The sequence below is a fragment of the Scylla paramamosain genome, chromosome 27 (assembly GCF_035594125.1).
Source record: "Scylla paramamosain isolate STU-SP2022 chromosome 27, ASM3559412v1, whole genome shotgun sequence".
Lineage (NCBI taxonomy): Eukaryota > Metazoa > Arthropoda > Malacostraca > Decapoda > Portunidae > Scylla > Scylla paramamosain.
Window position 1 is genome coordinate 11,599,607 of NC_087177.1, and position 22,202 is coordinate 11,621,808.

The 22,202-nt window shown below is 41.3% G+C and overlaps 1 protein-coding gene across 2 annotated transcripts in view; it reads left to right on the top strand.

The window, feature by feature from the left end:
• The window catches only part of LOC135114206 (general transcription and DNA repair factor IIH helicase subunit XPB-like), a 98,438-nt gene that overhangs the window by 16,203 nt on the left and 60,033 nt on the right, over positions 1-22,202 (top strand). The window contains exons 1-3 of one of the 2 annotated variants that reach the window (XM_064029974.1): positions 12,383-12,882; positions 17,717-17,930; positions 20,184-20,295. In XM_064029974.1, coding sequence (XP_063886044.1) covers positions 12,852-12,882; positions 17,717-17,930; positions 20,184-20,295 — 357 coding nt within the window. In that variant the 5' untranslated portion in view covers positions 12,383-12,851. Of the gene's footprint in view, positions 1-12,382; positions 12,883-17,716; positions 17,931-20,183; positions 20,296-22,202 lie in introns of those variants that run through there. The other variant, XM_064029975.1, reaches the window with a different exon arrangement.

The window sequence follows — 22,202 nt, forward strand, 5'->3', positions numbered from 1 at the left end:
CACACACACATTCTTGTCCGTGATTCTAGAGGTGGTTTGTCATTTTACTTTTTTGCACTAGATACTACATTGGCACGAGAGAGAGAGAGAGAGAGAGAGAGAGAGAGAGAGAGAGAGAGAGAGAGAGAGAGAGAGAGAGAGAGAGAGAGAGAGGTTGGCAGCGAAAATCAGATCCTCTTTCTAAAATAATTGTACTTTTATTTGCTTAACCCTTGAGCGCTATTGATACTTGATACATTATATAATATGAATTACCATATACAAATCTAGTGAACAAAAAATGCATTAAAGACACAAAAATGCCTTATCTATTCGCTCATTCCGTTTGTTGTCAGTGTTGTCTTGACTCGTAACTTACTCCAGACCATTATATTAAGGTCACTAGGAAAACACAGCAGTGACAAGGTTAAGGGAGGACGCGTCTCTGAGTCTTGACTCGTACCAGTATTTTGAAACGCTTTGTTCTCTCGTAAGCACTGTTTTTGAAAGTCACGTAAATGATTAGTGGGGTTCCTATGATTTTTTTTCTCTCTTTATTGAAGATGCAAAATCCTTAATAATCCGTCATTGGAATTATAAGAAACACTCTTGATAAACTGCAATAACTTCCATTAAAACCTGTTAAAAATATTCGTGATAAAAAGTTCTTGTTAAATTAAAAAATAATTTCCACTAAAGCTTAAAAAAAAAAAAAAAAAAAAAAATCGCGGTAAGAGGTTCTGTAAATGCTTGAGAATATGGTCCTTGTTTTCTCTCAAGTTGCGCCAACCTCGTCATTCCCAGGCAGTGTGCAAGGTGAGGAAAGGGAGCGGGAATGAAACGCGAGATATGCTCACTTTGTAACCAACGCTCCTCTGTTATACTTTCTCTGCCGCATATAAAGTTTAATTCTGACACAATATTGCAGCGGACTATTAATTAAACATAGAATTTTCATACTTTCATTCCATAACAAGTCTGGTTCATTTTATATACAACGAGGAATATAATGTAATATCTACACCCGCAACGCAACTCTCTCTCTCTCTCTCTCTCTCTCTCTCTCTCTCTCTCTCTCTCTCTCTCTCTCTCTCTCTCTCTCTCTCTCTCTCTCTCTCTCTCTCTCTCTCTACACCCGCATGTTTAAAACTGGGACGGGGACGGTAGTGGTCGTGAAAATGCGGCTATGTGTTCACCATCTATTGGGAACGTATTCCTGTCCCTGCTGATAATGGAAGCTCATGGCCCGTGACTCATCGTACATTGTGAAAAAAAAAAAAAATGTTATGTATCATGGAGACATAATATATGCATTTGTGTACGCCTGTATTTTTAAACGCTTTCAGTCTCTCATAAAAATGATTTTTCAAGGTCACATGCATGATTTGTCAGATTTTCCGGTCGTCGGTGCAGAATCCTTTAACTACATTGTATTATTAGAATCGTGGGAACGCACTTGAACACTCCAATAGATTCTTGAAGAGGACTCGGGTTTTCATTTTTTTTTTTTTTTTAGTTGTTAGTACAAAGTTCTTTTAAGCTATTATTAGAATTGTGGAGGCACACTTGAACGCTCCATTATATTCCACTAAAACCTGTTAAACCTGGCAGGACATGACGCCGAAAGGTTTCAGAATTCGGTCTAAGCTTTACTTAGGGATTTACTTCGTTCACCGCAAGTTTGTGTAGTGGTGGCTGGACATGATAAAACCGCCATTTCAGTGCTTCATTTTGTATAAGTTATAGATGTGATCTTATTAGTTTGATACCACTAAGAAGCATAAAAAAAAAAAGTGTTAGCAGTGACTGTACGAAATGTGGTGATTAGTTTGGTCGAACTTAACAAAACAAGAATTTGAATGCTGCATTGTGTAGGAAATATAAATGTTATCTCATTAGTTTGATGGCATTATGAAACACAGAAGTAGTGGAATGAGGGACTTTATGATACGCGGTGATGAGTTGGAAGCACGGTGCACAACTGAAGGAAAGAACATCTGAGTGCCGCAGTTTGTAGACGATGTAAATGTGATCTTATTAATTTGATAACACTGAGAAACATAAAAAAAAAAAGAAAAATGGAATCATTGACGATGTGTCGAGGTGGAAATGCGATACACAAATGAGGAAAAGGACATCATTTCAATGCCCCATTTTATAGAAAAAATTAATGTGATATATTCATTACTTTGACACCATGATGAAACACAGAAATAGCATAATCGCTGACTTTACGGTACACGGTGACGAGTTGGAGGCACGATATACAACTAAAGGAAAAAGTAAGAAAGGCTATGAAATGAAAAAGAAAAAAGTTAAAACTGAGCCCTCTTGTGTCCAGTGACCTCATTTCAACATTCCTAGAAATCCAGGCGGCACGCGGGGGAAAATATATATTTGATTAAATCTCGACGTAATTGTTGTTTCAAGGAAAATTTTCGCAAGATTTATCGAAAGCAACCCGAGGGTAAAAAAAGGGGAAAAAAAAAAAAAGTCGCTGAATAACATCAGGAATATTAAGGTCAAGTCAGGGAGGCGAGCTGGCATTGATTAATGGCGCGGACTGGCACCGAAGGGGGCCCTGGGGGGCGTGGAGTGTCGGGGGGCAGTGGGGGGGGGGAAGCGGCGAGGCGGAAGGAAAGCGTGTCATCTGTCACTACCAAGATTAACCTATAACAATGGTAATAATAATACATAATAATAATATTAATAATAATAATGATAATAATAATAATAATAATAATAATAATAATAATAATAATAGTAATAATAATAATAATAATAATAATAATAATAATAATAATAATAATAATAATAATAATAATAATAATAATAATCATAACAAACAAGAACAACAAGAACAACAATAACAACAACAATAACAACAACAACAACAAAAACTGTAGTGGTAGTAGTAGTGGTAACAGCAGCAGCAGCAACAACAGCAGCAGCAGTAGTAGTAGTAGTAGTAGTAGTAGTAGTACTTGTTGTTGTTGTTGTTGTTGTTGTTGTTGTTGTTGTTGTTGTTGTTGTTTTTGTTGTCGTCGTTGTGGTTGTGGTTGTTGTAAATAACTTTCGTAAAATACATCTCATTATTTTTATCGACTTATTCACTTATCTATTTATTTACTCATTCTTATTAGTTTTATATTACCAGACTGATCTCGTATAATGAAGACATAAACACTTGGTGCTCTGAGTGACGTGTTGGTGATAAACACTCGCATTGAGGAGAATGTGTGGAGGGCAGAGGGACGTATTGAATATGTAATGTTGGTAAGGGAATGTAAATATGACCCATGAATATATTACTATATCTTAATGACTGGGACGATGATAAGTGGCAGGTGTACACACCCACATCCACACACACACACACACACACACACACACACACACACACACACACACACACACACAATTTTAATCTTGTTCTTTCGTTTTTCCTTTCTGTTTTTACCTTTCTTATTTTCTTTTTGTTTTTATGTCTTTCTGTCTGTCTGGGTTTATCTGCCTGTCTGTCTGAGTTTGTTTGTCTGTTTGCCTGTTTCTCAGTTAGTTTATCTGCCTGTCTCTCTTAGTCTGTTTGTCAATCTGTCTGTCAGTCTCTCTCTCTCTCTCTCTCTCTCTCTCTCTCTCTCTCTCTCTCTCTCTCTCTCTCTCTCTCTCTCTCTCTCTCTCTCTCTCTCTCTCTCTCTCTCTCTCTCTCTCTCTCTCTCTCTCTCTCTGGTCATCCTCTTTTAGAGATTTTGGTGAAACTTTTGCTGTTGCCTTTAACATATCAAAAGTTTTTGATAGAGTCTGGAACAAAGCTTTGATTTCCAAACTACCCTCCTATGGCTTCTGTCCTTCTCTCTGTAACTTCATCTCAAGTTTCTTTTGTGACCGTTCCGTTGTTGCTGTGGTTGACGGTCACTGTTCTCCTAAATCTATTAACAGTGGTGTTTGTCAGGGTTCTGTCCTGTCACCCAGCCTCTCCCTATTATTCATCACTGATCTAAACCGAACTTCTTGTCCTGTTCACTCCTACGCTGATGATGCCACCCTGCACTTTTTCACGTCTTTTCCTTCAGGAAGTAACATTTCACGCAGGGAAGCCACAGAACGTCTGATTTCTGATCTCTCTAAAATTTCTGATTGGGGCAGAGCAAACTTGGTATTGTCCAGTGCCTCAAAAAACTCAATTCCTCCATCTATCAACTCGACACAACCTTCCAGACAACTATCCCCTCTTTTTCAATGATACTCAACTGTCCCCCTCTTCTACACTGAACAACTTCGGTCTGTCCTTTACTTATAATCTAAATTGGAAACTTCACATCTCATCTCTAGCTAAAACAGCTTCTATGAAGTTAGGTGTTCTGAGTCATCGCCAGTTTTTCTCACCTCCCAGCTGCTAACTGTACAGGGACATTATCAGTCCATGTATGTATGCTTCACATGTATGAGGAGGTTCTACTCATACTGCTATTTTAGACAGGGCGGAATCAAAAGCTTTTCGTCTTATCAGTTCCTCTCCTCTAACTGACAGTCTTCAGCCTCTTTTTCATCGCCGCAATGTTGCATCTCTTGGTATCTTCCACCGCTATTTTCATGCTAACTGCTCTTCTGATGTTGTTAACTGCATGCCTCCCCATCTCTCGCTGCCTTGCTGCACAAGACTTGATTCTTTCTCACATTCCTACTCTGTCCACCTCTCTAATGCAAGACTTAACCAGTTCTCAATGGTTCATTCCTTTCTCTGGTAAACTCTGGAATTCCCTGCCTGCTTCTGTATTTCTTCCTTTTATGACTTGAATTCCTTCAAGAGGGAGGTTTCAAGATCCTTCAATTTTCGATGATTCTTGACATCTCTTTTGGGACTGGCACCGCAGTGAGATTCCTTTTCCTTTTTTTTTTTTTGTTTCCCATGGCCAGTAACCCCCTTACGTAAAAAAAAAAAAAAAGATATCACCAGGAAATAAAGAATGATAAAAAAAGCAAAATAACGAATGAAAAGAGGAGGGAGAAATGAAAATATTCCTCATTTTTTCTTTCTTGTCTTTTTTTTTCCGTTTTCTTTGATTCATTCACTTTTGAGGACATGCGGAAAACATGGAGACATGAATTTTAATCCTCATGGCGCAGGGTAAAATATCTGGCTGGCATATGCATGTTGAGTGTATTTTCTATTCGAAGAGCTTGCTAATGCAGTGTTGTAATTAATCATACGATGCTGATAATTGTAACTCTTCGTCACTGTGAAATCAAGAGCCTACTGAGAGAGAGAGAGAGAGAGAGAGAGAGAGAGAGAGAGAGAGAGAGAGAGAGAGAGAGAGAGAGAGAGAGAGAGAGAGAGAGAGAGAGAGAGAGAGAGAGAGAGAGAGAATCGCAGTCAGTCAGTCAGTCAGTCAGTAAGTCAGACATCCATTCATTCATTCAGTCAGTAATTTAATCAGTCAATCCGTCAATCAGTCAGTTAGTCAATCAGTCAGTCAGTAAGTCAGACATTCATTTATTCATTCACTCATTCAGTTAGTAATTCAATCAGTCAGTCCTTCAATCAGTCAGTCACTTAGTTAATGTAGCTATCCCGCTTCTCCCGTGCATCTCATTTTACCGCGAACTCTGCGGCCGCCTCTACACAGCTGACTCTGACCAACACTGACCAGCCAGGTACCTGCGTGACTGCTGGCTGGCACGCTTCCCAGGTCATGTTTGCAGGGGATTCAGCCGACCCAGAATGAACTTTCCAGCAACGCCTCGTAGTAAATAGCTGATTACCATTTTAGATTCACGTAACAAATCATATTGTCGGAAGAAGTGGGTCACGTGAGAACTTTCTGAGAGGAATTTAATTATTTCAAGCGTGGTAAAATGTGGAGTTGTAATGGAGGTCTTTACTCATCGTGGTACAGTCCAGCTCGTTCAATAGCAAGTGTCTGCTGTGGAGGCAATTCAATTAAGTATGGAAAAGAATGAAGACGTCGCTTAATAATGACACTAAAACTACTAAGACGTCGCAAGAAATGAGAATCAGGTAAGCCACATAATTCTTGGACGCAGCTGGAGGCTGGAAACTCCTTTTTGTTATTGGCTTCGACATCGGCAAAAGTTTCGGTGCCCTCCTACTTTTATTCCCTTTTGGTACTCTTCGAGTATTTTTATGGTAATCGCATTGCAGAGAGAAGTAGAAGTTTTATTCATTACTTACAAAAATCTTAAGATACACGCCACGTAGTCTGTAAAAGGAAGAAACTGTTAGTACAATAACATGTTTTTTCTTGTTTAGGGACGAGTATAATTGATAGCACTAATATCAGTAGCAGTATTGCTTCATAAATCGTCTTTCATAGCAAAGCAGCGTTCTGAATGGCCGCGTCTCACTAAGGCACACATATATGTCGCAGAGCGCCACAAGACACCACAGTTTCTATACAAGAACTTGCCTCACGTCAAATCATATCATATGAGCTGAATTTCCAGCTCTTGAGAACTCTGTATTGAAGAGGAATTTCCTAACAACGTGTGCGAACCCACGAGTTTGTGAAAGTTACACGATCGGTGGGAACTGGCAGCTAATTTAACAAGTTAGGCAGTTGTTGAGCCGCACTTAAGGCTTGGCTGAGATGGGAGAAGGACGGGAGCTCGACGTGGCGGCGGTCAGCTTAACACCTGCAAGGCCACCCTTTGATGAGCGAGATTTGACTGACAGAGACAAGAGAGTTGTATCAGTCTGTTTGAACAGTGAAGTGTTAAAACATTTGACCTACCTCACCTGTCTTTCTGTTGAGCGTTACCTGTCTGGTTCGCTCTGTAGGCCTTTGGAAGATGCGTGTGTTTATGACCCTGTTTTGAAACACTAATCTCTCATTAGGACCATTTCCAAATAAGTACACATATATAATTAGTCAGATTCTCATTTTCTCCACAGTTTTGGTGTAGAAACCTTGTTAAACTCATTAACATCATGAGAGCAACCTCGAAAAACCCTGAGTAACTCCTGTTTACGTTCTGTTTTGAAAGATTAACCTCCCATTAGGACTATTTACCAAAAAAAAGATAATTAGTCAGGTTCTCAATTTTCTCACAGGCATGGCACAGAATCTTTGTTAAACCCATCAACTTCATGGAAACAACTTAAAAACATGAATAATTTCTGCTTATTTCCCTATTTTGACACGCTTCAGCCTCTCAATGGGACTATTAAAAACAAACAAACCGATTATTAATGAGGTTCTCATGTTCCCCTCAGTCTTAGCACATAATTCTTACTAAACTCATTACTATCATAAAAACAACCTTGAAAAAACCTGAGTAACTTCATTTATGCCTAGATTGAAACATTAACCTCTCATTAAGACTATTGTGGAAAACCATATATATGATTAGTCAGGTTGTAATCTTTCCTCGCAGTCATGGCGCAGAATCCTTGTTAAACTCATTACCATCATGAAAACAACCTTAGAAACCCTGAATAATTTCCACTTATGACTCTTTTGAAATACTTGAGCCTCGCATTAGCATTATTAAGAAAAAAAATAGATGATTTGGCGCAGAATTCTTATTAAACCCATCAGCCTCATGAAAACATCTTATCTTGAAAACCCGAGTATCTTCCACTAGTGACTGTTAAAGACATTCAAGATATGGCACCGTAATGTGAGAGAATACGGTCCTTCGTACTTAATGTTCTCCGTGAATGTGTGTCTCGGCACATCGGAGTAATTGGTGCTCAGACTCCCTCCAGACGCACATTTGCATCCCAGACATACGTAGTCGGACTTCATAAAGGCAGGCTCGGCTCTGCTTCTTGTTTGCTGAGATAATCATGGAGGAAATACTTACTGCAGTGATACCCCATAACTTGTCCTGTATGCTGCCCCTGTGAATACAACTGCGCTGGTTTGGTTGCTAGTCGTGCCTAGGAGCTTGAAAAGGAGGAAAGACACACACACACACACACACACACACACACACACACACACACACACACACACACACACACACACACACACACACACACACACACACACACACACACACACATACACACACATTCACATTTACTTAAAATATATTGATCACAAAATCTGTGATTAATACAAAGTTTATAGTAAAATGACTAATACAAAATAGTCATAATATATAAACAGCAAACAATTCGTAATATATTAAAGGGAACAAAAACTGTTCCAGAAGCACAAACCAACGATTACAAGAAATGTATGAGCAAACACTTAAAATAAACACGGTGGCCTAAAACAAACTTCAGGCAAACGTAAGTCATTAAAAACCTTCACAGATTTGAGTATATATATATATATATATATATATATATATATATATATATATATATATATATATATATATATATATATATATATATATATATATGAAGAAACCCGAAACACAAAACAAACATTTCCCCACCACACACACACACACACACACACACACACACACACACACACACTGGTCTCACGACGATTACACCAATATTAATGCGGCTTTTGATGTCAGTGTTGGTCTAGCGTGTACAAACATGTCCTCTTCCTGGCAATCTTTGTGCCCGGGGTGGATGCTGGTGGCTTAGTGCGGTGCGTAAAATGTCAGCACCCTTTGACGGGGACGTTGCCTGGTTACTGACAAAGACCGCATATTTGTTGCCTTCCCAGCACTTGCGACATCCAAGGCCTCTATTTGAAAGGTAAGAGGAAGGGATGGTCGCAGGAGGGACGGTAAAGCACTGCGTATGTACATAGTATTGAAGAGAATCGTGAACGCGGAAACTTGCCTTAATGTGTGTGTGTGTGTGTGTGTGTGTTGTGTGTGTGTGTGTGTGTGTGTGTGTGTGTGTGTGTGTGGGTGTGTTACAGTTTTATGTTGTTTGTGAAGCCTAGGAAGGATCTTTTTTTTTCTTTTCTGAGTGTGAGTGCAGTCCGCGGAATTGTTTATGTAATGTAAATAAAATGCTATATATTGTTATTTTTTAGCGTATTGTTGTTGATGTTGTGGTTATTGTTGTTGTTGTTTGTTATTATTATATTATTATCATTATAATTTCTATTATTATTATTGTTGTTGTTGTTGTTGTTGTTGTTGTTGTTGTTTATCATATTATTATTATTATTATTATTATTACTATTATTATTATTATTATTATTATTATTATTATTATTATTATTATTATTATTATTATTATTATTATTACTATTGTTATTATTATCATTATTATTATTATTATTATTATTATTATTATTATTATTATTATTATTATTATTATGATCATCATTACCATCATCATCATCATCATCATCATCATCATCATCATCATCATCATCATAATCGTCGTCTTTGTTGTTGTTGTTGTTGTTGTTGTTGTTGTTGACCTTGTCCTGCTTCCCTTGCTGGCCGCCAAACAATGGCCTGCATGGTCTGTAAGTCTGTATTCCCTGCGGTCACTGCCTGCCTTGGGAACTAAATCGATTGCGCATTTTTTTCAGAAACTCTTACTGTTTATTTTTAATTTCTGCAAGTATCTTGTGGGTCTTTTTCTCCCGGGTTTGTTTTACAGGCCTTGATTCGCATCCTTTTGATGTGAGAAAAGTCTGAGTGGAGTTTTATGGCTTCAGTGAAGTGGCGAAGTTCAAGGAAAGATGTGAAATATTTATGTAGTTTTTGTTTTTGTTGTTTATTTGATTAAAGTTCAAGAAAGTGTATGAAAGTGGCGCGTAGTTTTTTTTTTCTGTTTACTTCAGCATTTTTACGTATTAGTAACTTTTCACTGCACTATTCTCTGAAAACTTCCTGGAAAAAAAAAAAAAAACGAAAACATTTCCACCAGGCAATATTTTTAATGAGGCGTGTGCATGTGAAGAGCTACACGCTGTGGGAAGGCTTGGCGCAGCATGAGGATTGCTGCTTGGCACTTTCAGAGCCATTCTAGTGACAGTAGGAAAAGGACAGTAAAACAGTTCTCTAGAGGGTGCTGTCAGGTCACAAGACACAACTGGTAAGAGTCTGCTCTCTCACCTCGAACATGAATGAGACGCTGATTTGTTTGTTACAGTTTATTAGGAATTTGTTGAATGAGAAAGAGTGGCGGCGAACAGAATTCTAGTGGAGATAAAGCCAGTTGTGGCGAGGGTTATGGCTGCCGGGATGGCGTGGCGGCCTCGCTCAGTGCCCCAGGGATGGTTACGGGTCTCCTTCGTGTGCTCTTAGGTGACTACCAGACATGGCTGTGCATACTGCGGGCGATACTGCTGTGCCGGGATGAAGCCATTTGCACCCTATTCATATCGAGGCTTTACGGGAATCGCTTCCTCTCCGGCGTTGCCGCCACAAGAGTGAAGACGGTGTGATGTTTGAGACTAAGAGCTAAAGATTCGCCGGCCTTGCGTTTTGCCTTGGCTGGAGGCGGAGGTATTTGTATGCTCCACTAACTTGTTCATCCTGTTTTACGTGTTTGTCGATAGCGGCCCTCCTGGAGAAGGTCATGTGGTAAAGCAGACACTGCTATTTCTTTCCTTTGTCCTGAAATATGAATGCTTCTCTCCAGGTGGTCGAAGACTAACGACACGGCGAGACTTGAAAAAAAAAAAAGAAAAGAAAAGAAGAAAAAAAAAGCAGCGTATCACGTGTGTCTCCCTTCAATGACCTACTCATTGACCAATACCTTAGACCCTAAGGTATTCAGCGAAATTGATCAGCTAGCGCAGATTTATGCTGCAAAGATCACAGGTAGTCTGCCTGTCGATGTACGAGTAGCGACGCCATTATCGGAAAACCGATCACTGTAGAACATTGACAGAAGCTTGTAGCAATTTGTCGGGCGAGCTGCAGCCTGTCATGAAGTCCTCTCGTTCATTTTGATTTTATGGATCCGATGACTCGAGGTGTGGTTTACTATGCTGTTACCTAATGGTGACATTATGGTGCATCTATCTTAGCAGGATGACGTCAGGAAGCGTCGTGTTGTATGAAAAAACAAACAAATAATAAATAAATAAATAAATAAATATTAGAAAAGACGTGGAAAGGTAAACTGAGATTCCACTTTTAAAACTTTCAAAACTATTAATTCTACATTAGTTGCATCAGACGGAAGGCTTTTATCTATTTTGCAAGTGTTTTGGGTTCTTAATGACTTGCTTCCGGCGATGCGAAATGTAAAATATATTCCATAAGATGCAGGAGAGAGAGAGAGAGAGAGAGAGAGAGAGAGAGAGAGAGAGAGAGAGAGAGAGAGAGAGAGAGAGAGAGAGAGAGAGAGAGAGAGAGAGAGAGAGAGAGAGAGAGAGAGAGAGAGAGAGAGAGAGAGAGAGAGAGAGAGAGAGAGAGAGAGAGATTTCCAATAATAGAAAATATTACCTCCTCGGAGACAGCGTATTGCACCTTATCCCCCTGAGGAATGATCGGAGCCACGTGTCTGCTGCGGCGGCGTTGTGGGTTCTCTGCCCTGCCGTGGAGGTGCTCGTGCCCTTGCGATTATTGATCTCCGCTAGCGATAGTTCAGCACCGCCCCTGCCGCGACCACTAATGACTTGACTGGAGATCAGGTTACGGTGTCGCTCTAATTCGGAATCTATATATAGCGGATGGGAGGGGAAAGGATAAAGAAAACGAGCTCTAATTGCTTGTCTTGCACGTATATTTGATTAGAGTAAGTTCAGGGAGTGTGTGTGTGTGTGTGTGTGTGTGTGTGTGTGTGTGTGTGTGTGTGGGTTAGTGGGTAAGTGGGTATACAAGTGGGTGCGTTTGTGTGCATGGAAGGGTAAACACACACACACAGACACACACACACACACACACACACACACACACACACACACACACACACACACACACACACACACACACACACACACACACACACACACACACACACACATACACAGAGACACACATACACACACACACACACACACACACACACACACACACACACACACACACGCACTATAGAGCCACCCTTCAGCCGCAGTGGATATCTGTGCGGTGGATACCCGGGCGGCGGGAACAACAGGGCGGCCGTGAGGATGAGCATTAATATCCCCAAGCACACTCTCCATCAAGCACACGGCGCCACATTGTTTGCCTCCTTTATTATGCATATTACCCAATTAAGTTATGACTTCCATTATGGTAATTACACATAACTCCAAAACTGTTAAGTCTTCGAGGACCCCGCGAGGTCTCGGCGCTCGTCTTATAAACTAATATCCTTACCAAAGAAATTTACGTGCATTATGCCAATGAGCGACTTTTATTACCCTCCCTCAGGTTATTTGCAATATTTAATCAAGGTATGAGTTTTAATTTGACCTAAGTGTGGTTAATATTCGTAATTTGCATGTCCGTAATGCCTTCGGCGGAATATGAAAATCCTGAACATGAGGTCTGATGCCGGGGAGGGAGCGCTGATGTGAATATTCAGAGGTGAGGTAGAGAAGTAGGGAGGACAGGACTAGGCGAGTGTGGTGGGTTGGGAAGACTCAGTCGTTAGGGAGCAGTTGGCGGAGGCGGACGGGCGGCGCACACCTGGCCTACTTGTTGACGTGGCCTGCTGGCTCACTCCCGACCGCTGATTTGCCATCGTCCTTACGGGATTATAGCAAAGTTTTTATTAACATAATAACTCAAGTTGGTATTAAGTCAACATGTTTTGGTGATATACGTGCATTTTGTTTATTTTTCCCAGTGCAGCAGCTGGTCAAAAGCGAGCGTAACTCACGCATCGCTCACTTGGTGTGCCACTCGGCGTCAATTTGTTTTTGGGAAGTGTGCGCGAGGATGTGTGCGCGCGTATAATTATTCAAGGAGGAGGATGAAGCAAGCACTGCAGTAATACTGGTGCTGTAATTGAGCGTCGGACACAGCGGGGTGCGATGCTGAGCCCGCACCACCTCTGGCCCGCAGGTGAGTGTGGGGGAGGGAGGGACTCCATCACCTGTGTGGGGAGCACGTTGTTCCCGGCGTGCTTTGTACTCACATGGCGCACCTCATAGGTGACACTCGTTGTGTGTGGGTGGATTTGTTTTAGACAGGATTACCAAGAGGAGCGTACTTGCTGATAGGTTTGGTTATGCATCATCTCTATTTATGTTGAGAGACTCCTGCCCGCCACCACTGTCTTGCTTCTGCTGCTGTGTCAGGTGTCTGGCCTAACATCATCACGCCTCTGACGCTTCCCTTAATCCCTTGATGGGATAATTATGGGGCTGTTTTCTTTATGTTCATGGACGTGTTAATCTAATAGTTTAATTTTCTATAGAAATATATCTTTTAATTTAATTTCTTTTTACGCGTGTGTTTGTGAGTGAAAATAAGAATTTTGTTATTTTCTTAAGAAATATATGGATATGAATAATCCCATCAGAGGTTGGATCTCACGCAGCAGTGTGAGTGTTGCAGGAAAGCGCAGCCTCTTCACGGGAACGCAGCCTGTTATTAGAAAAAAAAAAAGAGATTATGATGGTCCAATAAGTACTTGAAGAGTATTAATTAAAAATTAAAATGCAGAGAATGATAGGAACGTTAAAGCATTTAATCTACATGATATAAATAGTTTTCTGCCTGATATCACTCTTTCAACGGACACGTTGTTATTTGAATGTAGCTAAAGCAAAAAAATTTCATTTGTTTCGCGGAAAATCAGTGTTACGTAAATATACGAGTTAGGTTCATGATTCTGTTTTGATGTGGATCTGGGCCAGCTTTTTTGATCAACACAGCTCGCCGAATAACATTTCCCCGATACCTACAGTGTTGGGTTGCGCTGGTGATGCACTGACATCTCACCATCACAGCTTATATATATATATATATATATATATATATATATATATATATATATATATATATATATATATATATATATATATATATATATATATATATATATATATATATATATATATCGTAAGTGAGGTTGATTGGGCCCCAAGTTGAAATAAATAAATAAATAAATAAATAAATAAATAAATAAATAAATAAATAAATAAAGGTGGAAAATAATACATGAAAATTCAGCAACAATGCAAGTAACGAACGGAAACTTGGTAAAGAAAATACAACAGTCCGTATAACTGGTGGTGATATGGAGGAACTGCATGTCTCTTATCTATCAGTTGTCCTTCAGTAAACTTTGGAAAACCAAAGAATTACTGAGAGAATCCTTGTCTGTCCACAAACATTGTTATAAACTTGAACAAAAGACCATAGCGAATATTGATAAAGCAGGAATTCCTTGAACTTTGAATACTGAACCTAACTTATTTGAAACTTAAGACATGGGTTATAATACGTGATTGGAGAACCTTGACCTTCTAGTCGCTATGGATGACACTGGAGGCTTAAAATAAGTACTTCTATAGTTAACACAGAAAAAAGAGGAACTTGAATATTCTCCTCCCTATATACGTCAAGAGAATATCAGACGGTACCTCTCATTGTGTGTGTGTGTGTGTGTGTGTGTGTGTGTGTGTGTGTGTGTGTGTGTGTGTGTGTGTGTGTGTGTGTGGCTTCCTAGTGTGTTGAACGAATGCACACAATGAATATCGCGTACGTCAATCATAATTTGAAGTCAAGTACACGGGTAGAGAATCACTCACATTTATAGATATCTTAATTTTATGTGTTGATTATTCTATCGCTTCTTTTTCTACGTGGCTTTGTGTGCAGGATGGGTGGGGCGGGAGGCGCCTTTCGCTGTGCTGTCCTGTTACTTCTACGAGTATTTAGTGTGAAGCAGCGTAATCAAACAGCTTGGGAGGGACTTAAGGGACTGTTGCTGTTTGTTACCCCTTATAATCCTTTGTAATTATGAGGGGGACGGAGTGAAGTACAAAGGGGGTGGTAGTAGATTAGTGAAACTTTTCAAATAAGGCAGAAAATATTAGAAATGAGAGTGATGAACAGTGAGGGAGGCGCCAAGAGGGAGAGGGGAGAGGGGAGCCGGGAACATTGCTGCTGGCGATGTGGAAAACTTCCCACACAACACTTACCATTCTTCACCTGCCACGGTAATTTATCTGAACCAGGGTCTCGTGGGAGTAATGATGATGATGATGATGATGATGATGATGATGATGATGTAAGTAAGTAAAAAAAGTAATAATAATAATGATAATAATGTAGATGGTATTGATAACAGTGATAATAATAATGGTGCTTAATAATAGTAGCATATGAGGCAGGATGTTAATCTTGGATGAGGCGCCGCCTAGCGAACGGTGTTGTGAAGTGTCTGTGGGAGTGAACACTAATATTAATTACCATAAAATTAACACTTGTCTACCAAAACAGCTACACACGTAGATGCCTGGGAACATGATAATATCCATGATATTCACTCCTTATATATGTTAAATAATTTCAGAAAGGCCTTGTATATTCTCAGCGTCGAGATTCATGTTGAGCAAACTGATGCGTGAAGGGCTTACATGAAATCCTTGCAGGAGAGTCTCTTGTTATTCCTGACGAGGATATTCTCACAAGCTTGTAGGCTTTCCAACAGCCATCACTTTGGGCAAGGCCGCGCCTGACACAACACGGGAGCGACACGCATCGCTGGCCACGCTTAGGCTCCAGAAAGCATTCAGGACCTGACGGGATTACCTCCTTCCAGACCACTACTACCACTTTGTGTGTGTGTGTGTGTGTGTGTGTAACTGCATGTGTGCATGTATGACTGTGCATGTGTGCGTGGGTGACTGCATGTGTGTGCGTGCTTACACTCGCAATCTCACTTTGCCGTAATTGTGAAATTCTACTACGGTAAATGATATTGCGTTTCAATTAGTTCCACTATTTTCTTTAGGTAACTTTCTGAAGACCGTGCGTTCAGAACAGAGGCACCAGACAGAGGCTGGTGCAGGGGGGGCATTGTTGCGGCAAGCAGGAAGAAAGTTCAAGGGCGCGTGGTGCACGGCGGCGCGTCCAAGCCTGCATCACACTCCCGGATATTCCGAGCCGGTGACGCGGGCCGGAAATGCAGACCAATATCCATATGAAAAATGAAATTGATCGAGGCGGACCGCTCGCTTATCTGGTTATGGGGAATCGCGGCGTCTCATTTACACTTGAGTGGTGTCTGCACCGCGTCCCGCGCCGCGAGGCACCGCCGCTAAGGAACATTCCCACACGCCTGGCCGCCCTCCCCCTGCCCCGCCAGTATAGGACACGGCACGCTCCACGGATAATTTTCGTGGCACCCTGCTTTGGTTCCCGTCCTTGCTGAGATTATAAGTTTTATTAATTAATTATGAGGCTTGAATTTCTCGCCCACAATTTAATTTAGACTTAATTGTACTTAAGTGCGTGCGTGCGTGCGTGCGTGTGTGTGTGTGTGTGTCTGTGTGTGTGTGTGTGTGTGTGTGTGTGTGTGTGTGTGTGTGTGTGTGTGTGTGTGTGTGTGTGTGTGTGTGTATTTGTGTCTATTTATTTATTGTATATTTATTTATTTATTTTATTAATTAATTTATTTATCCGTTTGTTTATTTATTCATTTTACTATTTTCTCTGTATTAGCGATGTATGGAGCTCATTTGCGTTGGTCGTCTCGTGGATATCTTGGTATATTTTTAGATATGAAGATGGTATAAGGGTGATGCTTCTACATTAACACGGGTATTCAGGACAGACGAGAAGTAGAGCCTCTATCTGTGGGGAGCAGCAGACGAGGTTGGTGAGGCAGGCCCGTGTGGCAGGAAGGGTGCGGAGTGGGGAGTTCTTGCTGTATAGAAATAACTGGAGGATATGAATCAATACACCAATGTTCTCGATACACTTGATCGTATTTTCACGCAGAGAATGTGCGTTAGAAAACATGCAAGTAAGAGAGTATAATCCACCTTAGATCTGTTCAATTCTAAAAGGAAGCGGTAGGGATCCGTTCAGGTAGATTATTTTGATGCTTTCTTTATTGTTTTGAGTGATGTGGAATGTTTAATGACGGAACTTTTAGCGGTTCTTAATCCCTCTTCTCTATTAATAACTTGTTGGGGGGGTTCATAACCTAATCCTCGTCATCCCTGCGTGAATATGAAGCCCGCAGTCCTCATTTGGCTTCATGTCTATATATGACAAGGCTTTCTTTGACTTTCCACTGTATTTATATTTTTATTGGTTTCTCTTCCCACTGCGAGTTTGTGAATAATAGAGGAGACATAAGTAAGACCCATAAGATTGTAAAGTAATGTATATACACTACATTTCTTCATTGTGATTTCGAGACAGTGCGGTTCCTGGATTAACTGCTGCTTTACTGGATCACTTTACTGTTACATTACCAGTTACTGAGGAGGTGGGTGAATCTCCATATTGGAGTTTGTTAAAGAGGAACGAAGGTGAAGGGAAGCATGTCGTAACTAGACGCTGATGGCTTATTATAATACCAAATGCCGGGCGTCTCATAAGACTAAGACCCGTGTTCTGAAGCGCTTTGTACACTGATAAGCACTATTCACAAAGGCCATAGAGATGATCAGTCGAATTTTCAAGGATGTAGAATCCTCGTTAACCTGAACCGGAATAATTAAAACACCCTTGAAAACTCCAATAATTTTGAACGTAAACCTCTTTAAAAAAGGAGAACGAAACATTTAAGAATACGGACCTTCATGTAATTACGTTCATTAAGCTGTAAAAGTTTTATGTCCAAGCCGCCGCTAACTGAAGTTAATTTCCCTCCACCACAAATGTGTTCCTAACTTCACGGCGACTGTCAACCCTTTGTCTATCCTTTCCGCAGGAGTGGCAGTGGCAGCGATGGCGGTCCTGGTGCTGTGCGTGCAGTCACTTCCAGTCAACTCCCAGCCAGTCAGAGGGGCTAACGGCAGCTCGGTGAGGGTGAGAGGGCCAGGCAGGACCAACCCCCAGCCCGTCAGAGTGTCCTCCACCGCCCCGCACCGAGAGAGGCTGGAGGCTGCACGCGACCTGCTCAGAAGTTCTCCTCTGATAGACGGGTGGGTCAGGCTGTGTGTGTGTGTGTGTGTGTGTGTGTGTGTGTGTGTGTGGTATTGATACATAGCGAGAGAGCGGCCGAAAGAGAGAGAGAGAGAGAGAGAGAGAGAGAGAGAGAGAGAGAGAGAGAGAGAGAGAGAGAGAGAGAGAGAGAGAGAGAGAGAGAGAGAGAGAGAGAGAGAGAGAGAGAAATGCAGTTGATGAGGGAGGAAATGTCACGGTGCAAGAGCAGAATAGATAGTTAATGTGAAAAAAGGGGAAGAGGGGAAATTCTATAATGTTTGTTTGCCTGTCTACCTATCATCCTGTCTGTCTGTATGTATGTATGTCTGACTGTCTTTATACCGACCTGTCTACATATTGTTTCTAAGTCTGTATCCATCTGTCCATATACATATATACCTTTATATCTATTTATTTACCTGTTTTTGTCATATCTATCTATTATTGTACACATACACACACACACACACACACACACACACACAGAGAGAGAGAGAGAGAGAGAGAGAGAGAGAGAGAGAGAGAGAGAGAGAGAGAGAGAGAGAGAGAGAGAGAGAGAGAGAGAGAGAGAGAGAAGTAGATAGGAAGGAGATTGTTGGAAGGGGTGATAGTGGAAGCGCGAGAAGGGAGAGACATAATAGGGACGGGATGGCTGGACAGGAGTTAAGAGAAACTGACAGGATGGGAAGGAAAAGGAAAACGTGAGGAAAGGAAGGAAGGAAGGAAGGAAGGAAGGGAGGAAGGAAGGAAGGAAGGAAGGTAGAGGGGTAGAAGTGTCATGTGTCTGGGAATCGTCAGGAATGGAGGTAAATAAAACGCAGAGAGAGAGAGAGAGAGAGAGAGAGAGAGAGAGAGAGAGAGAGAGAGAGAGAGAGAGAGAGAGAGAGAGAGAGAGAGAGAGAGAGAGAGAGTGAGACAGCATAGAAAACGTATTGCCCCTCATCGTGAAGTCTGAGTTATGTACGGAGACTAACTTTCCATCAGGAATTGCATTTGTTTATACTTACTGACTTGTTCCTCTTTCTTTCTGGTCTTTGTTCCAGCTCTCTTTGTCCCCTGCCTCCTGTAGGTCTGTCTCTTCTGTCTATCTTGTATTTCTCACTGTCTCTGTCTTTTTGTCTCTCATCTCTCGTCTTTTCTCACTGTCTCTGTCTCTGTCTTATCTCTCACTGCCTCTGTCTTTCTGTCTATCATCTCTCATTTTGTTTTTTCTCATTGTCTTCGTCTCTCTGTCTCATCTCTCACTGTGTCTGTCTTTATTCTTGTCTGTCTTTCCTGTCCGTCTTATATTTCTCTCTCGTCCTGTCTGTCATCTCTCACTATGTCTATCTGTTAGTCTTTTTCCGTGTATTCTGTACGTCTTTCTGTTTTTTTCCATCTTCTACAGTGTCTGTCTATTTGTATCTGTGTATTTCGTCTATATAATCTTTTCGTGCGTCTTGTTTTTCATCTATGTTTGTTTATTTGTCTGAGTGTATTCTGTCTGTCTGTGTATTCTTTCAGTAGGTATGTGTTTGTTATCCTTTCTGTCTCCCTGTTTGTTTGCCTGTCTGCTCGTGTTTGTTTACTTGAATTTGTTTATTTGTCTCTTCTTCTTTCCCTTTTTTTATCTCACTCATATCTTTCTGTCTCCTCTTCTGTGTCTGTCTTTCTATCTATATTTTTGTCTTTCCCTCTGTCTATTTGTATGTATAGGTATGTTTGTTAGCCTTTCCTGTCTCTCTGTCTATTTGTTTATATGTATGTTTGTTTGCCTGTCTGTTTGTTTCTGTGTGTGTATCTGAATGGGTGTGTTTGTTCGTCTTTATCTATGTGCCTTTCTCCTTCTCCTCGCCCCTCATATTTCTCTCTCTCTCTCTCTCTCTCTCTCTCTCTCTCTCTCTCTCTCTCTCTCTCTCTCTCTCTCTCTCTCTCTCTCTCTCTCTCTCTCTCTCTCTCTCTCTCTCTCCCATTACATAAAATTCATAGTGTATTTCCTGACAAACAGCCTCATAAGTGTTAAAAGATTTGCTGGTGTTTGCTCTCTCTCTCTCTCTCTCTCTCTCTCTCTCTCTCTCTCTCTCTCTCTCTCTCTCTCTCTCTCTCTCTCTCTCTCTCTCTCTCTCTCTCTCTCTCTCTCTCTCTCTCTCTCTCTCTCTCTCTCTCTCTCTCTCTCTCTCTCTCTCTCTCTCTCTCTCTCTCTCTCTCTCTCTCTCCCTCGTCTCTCGTGTCCTCCCTCACACACTACCTCTCCCTCTCTCTCTCACACACAGTCACAGCAAGCTCGTGTGGAGGCTTCAGAATTCCCTCTCCTCAAAAGGCAGCCGGTTTAACATATCGGCTGATCTGGGTACACACCTTCATCGCGGTCTGGTGGCGGCACAGGTAAGGGGAAGTGGTGCTGGTGGAGGGGGAGATGAAAAACAGATAAAACAGAAAACAAATGGTGGTTGGTTGTGGTGGCGGTGGTAATAGTGACAGACAATATAGAAAAGAATTTATTGGTTAATTTGATAGAGGTATTTAAGTAGTGTAAGGCGGCTCAGGTAAAGTGAAGTGGTGATGGTTTCAGGAGAGAGATAGAAGACAGGTGTTCGTGGCGGTGATAACAGTGATAGGCAGCATAACTTAACCTTTATTTGCTCGGTCTGATAGAGGTGATTAAGTAGTGGAAGGGGTATAACAACAGTGATAAGAGGTATAAGAGGTATAATAGATGTAGTGTAAATAAGTTCCTTAGCGTTAGCAATCTGAAAGAACTAGAAGTAAAAGGTTAGTTTGATAAAATTAGGTTTACAAAAGAGACAGGGATATATTGGTTCTCAAATATAGTGGTAGATGAAAAAAAAAAAAACATTAGATACAATTATATATAGGCAGGATAGGTGGGGATGGGGTGAGGGTGTGCATGTTTTGTACAGGGACTGCCTTGTGGAGCTGTAATGGTTCTTGCAGCGCCCCTTTTGTTCTCTCCTTAATTACGTTATACGTATTCTCTTATGTCATACACATTGGAACTCTGTGCATCAAGGAACGTAACATGAGATTGGATAAGATTAAAAGAACACACGCACATACAAAGAAACTAGATAAGAAATGATTAAACTACCAAATCTTTGTAGTTGTGAAAAAAAAAAATCAAGTGACGATATGAAACTGCATTTCTAAACATCTTGTCTTTTCTTTCACATTCAAGTGGGTATTGTGAAAATTACTGGGCATTTTCAAGAAAGCTTTCATAATAAGTAGCAATTTCACAAGAATTCTGCACCTTTACCATTACCGGGTTGCCAGTCAAGTGACACTGGCGACCAAGAATCTCCACCCTCCTCTTTCATCCACCAGTCTGCCCCGGTCCACAGCTCTCCGTCTACCTCCAAGTCGTCCAAACAGTGTGCCTGCAAACTTAACTCAGTCTTCCTCTTGCTCTCACTCCCTCCACTCTTCCTAATATGCAGTTCCTTTCAATACCCTCTTCTCTCAATATACGTCCATTATTCTGCATTACCAATATAAAAAAAAAAACACTTGAAAAACCAGACCAACAACCTTCATGGCGTTTGAAAATGGTCGTGATGAGAGAATAAAGCGCTTAGAGGAGTAGAGAAGGTAGGAGTGTGGAATGCTGATGTCTTTAGTAGAGGTGTTAGTGGGATTGCTATAGAGGTTCATTGTGGTGGGGAAGGTGCGGGCTGGGATAGAAGTGGTGGCATTAGAGTAGAGGAGTGGGGAGAGGGAAGTTTCAGGCTAAGCTTCATGAGGAGAGACTTGTGGTGGTGGTGATGATGATGATGATGATGATGATGATGAGGAGGAGGAGGAGAAGGAGGAAGGGGAGGAGGAAGAGAGGGGGTAATAAGGAGACAGCAATGCAGGAGAAGGAGGAAGAGGAGGAAGACTTAGATGAGAAGGAACAAGAGGAGAAGGATTACGTTAAGTTGAAGGACGAGGAGAGAAGTTGGAGCCGCAACAGAAGGAGGAGGAGGAGGAGGAGGAGGTGGTGGTGGTGGTGGTGGTGGCGGTGGTGGTGGTGGTAGTGGTGGTGGTAGTAGTGGTGGGAGGAAGAAGAAGAGTTGGAGGAGGAAGAGGAGGAGGAGGAGGAGGAGGAGGAGGAGGAGGAGGAGGAGGAGGAGGTATTCAAGGAAGAGAAGGAAGAACGAGAGAAAAAGTTAGAAGAGCAGGAAGAGTTGCAATAGGAGGAGGAGGAGGAGGAGGAGGAAGAAGAAGAAGAAGAAGAAGAAGAAGAAGAAGAAGAAGAACAACAACAACAACAACAACAACAACAACAACAA